At 39.6% G+C, this 3553-nt stretch overlaps 1 protein-coding gene across 1 annotated transcript; it reads right to left on the reverse strand.

Moving 5' to 3' along the window:
• Window positions 1-220: 220 nt before the first annotated feature.
• Window positions 221-2932, reverse strand: LOC137629199 (uncharacterized). Its single transcript, XM_068360461.1, has one exon. It carries the CDS (start codon window positions 2930-2932, stop codon window positions 221-223), a length of 2712 nt encoding a protein of 903 aa, XP_068216562.1.
• Between the last annotated feature and the right edge of the window lie 621 nt (window positions 2933-3553).

Raw genomic sequence — 3553 nt, forward strand, 5'->3', positions numbered from 1 at the left:
GGTGACTGCAGGATAGGATGTATTACATTTTGGTTACTGTACAATATTTAAATACTTATTTAGCTGAAAGAATTACGTTTAGATGAGGTTAACACATAAATTTTTTTGAAAGTGTTATTAAAATAAAAATTAAATACAACAGGTTTTATAATGTTACTAGGTAGCTGCAAAATGAGATGTACTGCAATTTATGTACATATAGTATATACAAGTCTGTTGATTATCTGGAGCAAGCAAATTTAGGATGAGTAGCAACAACATTTTTCAGCACACCAGGTTGCAGAAAATGCTTGAGCAGGTCAACCCCACTCAGTCCCCGTGGCCTGTAATAAGTAATTTCTTCACATTCCATGAGATAATGACTGAGAGTGTGCTTCCTTAGCCCGCCACATAGTCTGCAGCATGTTTCTGATGGACTGGCAGCTGGCAGCACCTCCCATAGGTATCGATTCTGCATCCTAAGTCTGCTATACGTTGTTTGTTCTCTTCTGCTCTCTAGTCCAAGGAGTTTGTAATCTGGTGGTTTTCCTTCAGTAATTTCAAGATATTTTCTTATTGATGTGTGTGTTTCTTTGAGCATCTCTATTCTCTCATTGTAACTATTCATTATTTCCATTCCAACAGAGTCCTTCAACATATTCAGGGATGGTGTCAGTTTGTAGTCTACTCTCTCCTTCCTTGCGCCTTCTTTAGCGAGCTCATCAGCTCTCTCATTGCCTCTGATTCCAATATGTGAGGGCACCCATATGAATGCAACCATTCTGCCTGCTTGTTTGATTTGTGACAGCAGGTCTATAGCTCTTCTCACTATGGTGTTTGCTTCAGCTTTTCTTGGTGTTAGAGATTGCAGGGCACTCAGGCTGTCTGTTGCTATTATGGCATTGTCCCTATTCCTTTTTATAATGCTTAGTGCAGCCGTAATACCCAACAGTTCTGACTGTAGTACGGAGCATCCATCTGTCGATCGTAGGGACAGAGAGTGTACCTCTGCTCCATTCTGATACACAGTTACTCCGCTCCCTGCTCTCCCATCTTCCAGAAGTGACCCATCTGTGTAATAATGAACTCGTTCCCCTGGAATACTGTCCAGCCTCTGAAAATATTCATTCTTCAACAATGCAGGATTCATTTCTTCCTTTTTCCCTTTTAAAGATGAAAGCAGTATCTCAGTCTCTGGTATACTCCATGGTGGAATGCTTTTTACATCTATCTTGGTTACGTCTAGATATTCTTTCATGCTAGAGGCCTCTATTAGTTTTCTTGCTGCAGTAACCCAACCATTCTTTAGTCTTTTAGGGTAGCTGTGAATTAGAGTATCTCTCGTTAATCCATCGTCATCTGTCATGATAGACCTATACAACTGGATGATCGCTGTTGTTGCTAATCTATGATGTATTGGCTTCAGACATGCCTCATTCCTTAATATTTCTTGCCTGACACTTTTAGGTGCCCCTAGTATACTTCTTGCAGCCTTGTTCTGGATGATTTCTAGGATACCAATATAGCTCTTCCTCAGTGGCAGCAACATGCTACTACTGTAATCAATGATTGATCTTATCATAGATGTATAGAGTTGCTTTACCATTGGTACACTTGCACCCACAGAGCCACATGCTACTTTCCAAAGAAGGCGCAATCTTATTGCTGAAGCCTGAACTATTCTCTTAACTTCATACAATTTATGACACCTGTTACTGAGTATGACACCCATGTACTTGTATTGGGCTACCTTCTCTATTCTTTGCCCTTGTATGTGCAGTATCAGGGGGTTGCGTGTGCCCCTTGCTATCATCTTTGTTTTTTCAGGTGATATGACTAATCCTATGCTGTTACATAATGATGTGCAAGCCCTAATTGCCCTTTTTATTCTCTTATCTGTGCTAGCTTGTACCACTATGTCATCTGCATATATGGTTATTATGATTCCTGGTATATTAATTTTCCCAAGTACATTCATTAGAATATTAAAAAGAGTAGGTGATAGAACACCTCCCTGAGGGGTACCCAATTCCATTTTTTCCCATCTTGATTGTACGCCTTCAAAGTAGACACAACTGACTCTATCTGTTAGGTAGTCCATTATAAGCTGTAGGAGTCTTCCTTCTATCATTTCTGCTAGCTCAGTCAAAATAATTATATGGCTAGCCCTATCAAAGGCCCCCTTTAAATCTATGAACACTGTGTATTTTAACCCTAAGGCTGCACTTACTCTATGAATACAGTGGTGTGTGCTCCTCCCAGGTATGTAGCCATATAAATTCTTTGACAGCTTTTTCCTAATAAAGAAATTAAGCCTGTTTAGTAACATTCTTTCAAATACCTTGCACAGACATGATGTTAATGAAATGGGTCGAAATTCACCTGGCTTTCCTGGTTTTGGTACTGGTATTATGAGGGACTTCTTCCATGCTTTGGGTATGGGCTGCCCTGACCATATCATGTTGTAGAGTTTCAGAACTGGATTTCCACTCACTGTTGTGAGGAACCTGATAGCATTATATGTAATCCCATCTAATCCGGGTGCAGTAGACTTCCCACTCCTTAAAGTTTCCTGCAGCTCTTGTTCTGTGAAGGGTTTGTCATCACACTTCCCTATCTTCTTAAGCGCTTCTCTTAACTTCTTTATTTTCTTCCTTATCCTTTTCTCAACAGCCATTCTAACCTTGATAGGTAATGAATCATTGCTTGCATCAGATGCCCACTTTGTCATAAGTTCATTTGCTCTTTCTCTTGGATTCGGATGGAGTGGTTCTCTGATTTTCTTCCCTTGGGCTATCCTCACTCGCCTTGCGACCTCACAAGGAGGTGTTTTTTCATTGATGCCTTGCATAAACTTAATCCAGTACTTCTCTCTTGAGTTCTTTTTAACGTCTTGCACTTGTTTCTCTAGTCTTCTATATATTGTTAGGTTTTCTGGGCTGGGTTTATTCATCCACTTCTTCTTTGCTTTGCTATACTGCCTGTTTATTCTCTTCACTGCATCATCTGCATTATACTAGCTTGTTAGTGGCTTTTGTGGTTCTCTTCTCTGCTGATGTGTGCGCTCTAGCACTTCCTCTTCTAGCCTTTTTATAAGATCCCCATTATACTGGTCACTGCTTTTGGCTTCATTGCCATCATGCCAAACATTCATACTTTTCCTGATGCTGTCTTCCCATTTTTTTGGTACGTTGATTTTCTTTCGTGCTGTAATCTTTCTTTTAAAGGTTATGTTCAGTACAATCTCTGCATAGATGCCAAAGTGGTCTGATGTTAGGGTATGCACTATCTCACAGCTGTGTTGCAGATCTGTATCTCCAACTATACAGATGTAGTCAAGCTTGTTTCCTTTAATATGTGTTGGTTCTGCATCATTTAGAATTCTTATATTGTTTTCTCTGCTCATGAGGTACTTGTACATATGTATGCCATTTACATTCCTCCTCCCTGTTGCAGAGCCTAATTTTGGATGTACTGCATTAAGATCACCCACTATCAGCAAGGGATTATCTTGTGCTAGTAGGTTATTACTAAAAAAAAAAAAAAAAAAAAAAAAATATCGTTACTATGTACG

Source organism: Palaemon carinicauda, chromosome 37 (assembly GCF_036898095.1).
Source record: "Palaemon carinicauda isolate YSFRI2023 chromosome 37, ASM3689809v2, whole genome shotgun sequence".
Taxonomy (NCBI): Eukaryota; Metazoa; Arthropoda; class Malacostraca; order Decapoda; family Palaemonidae; genus Palaemon; species Palaemon carinicauda.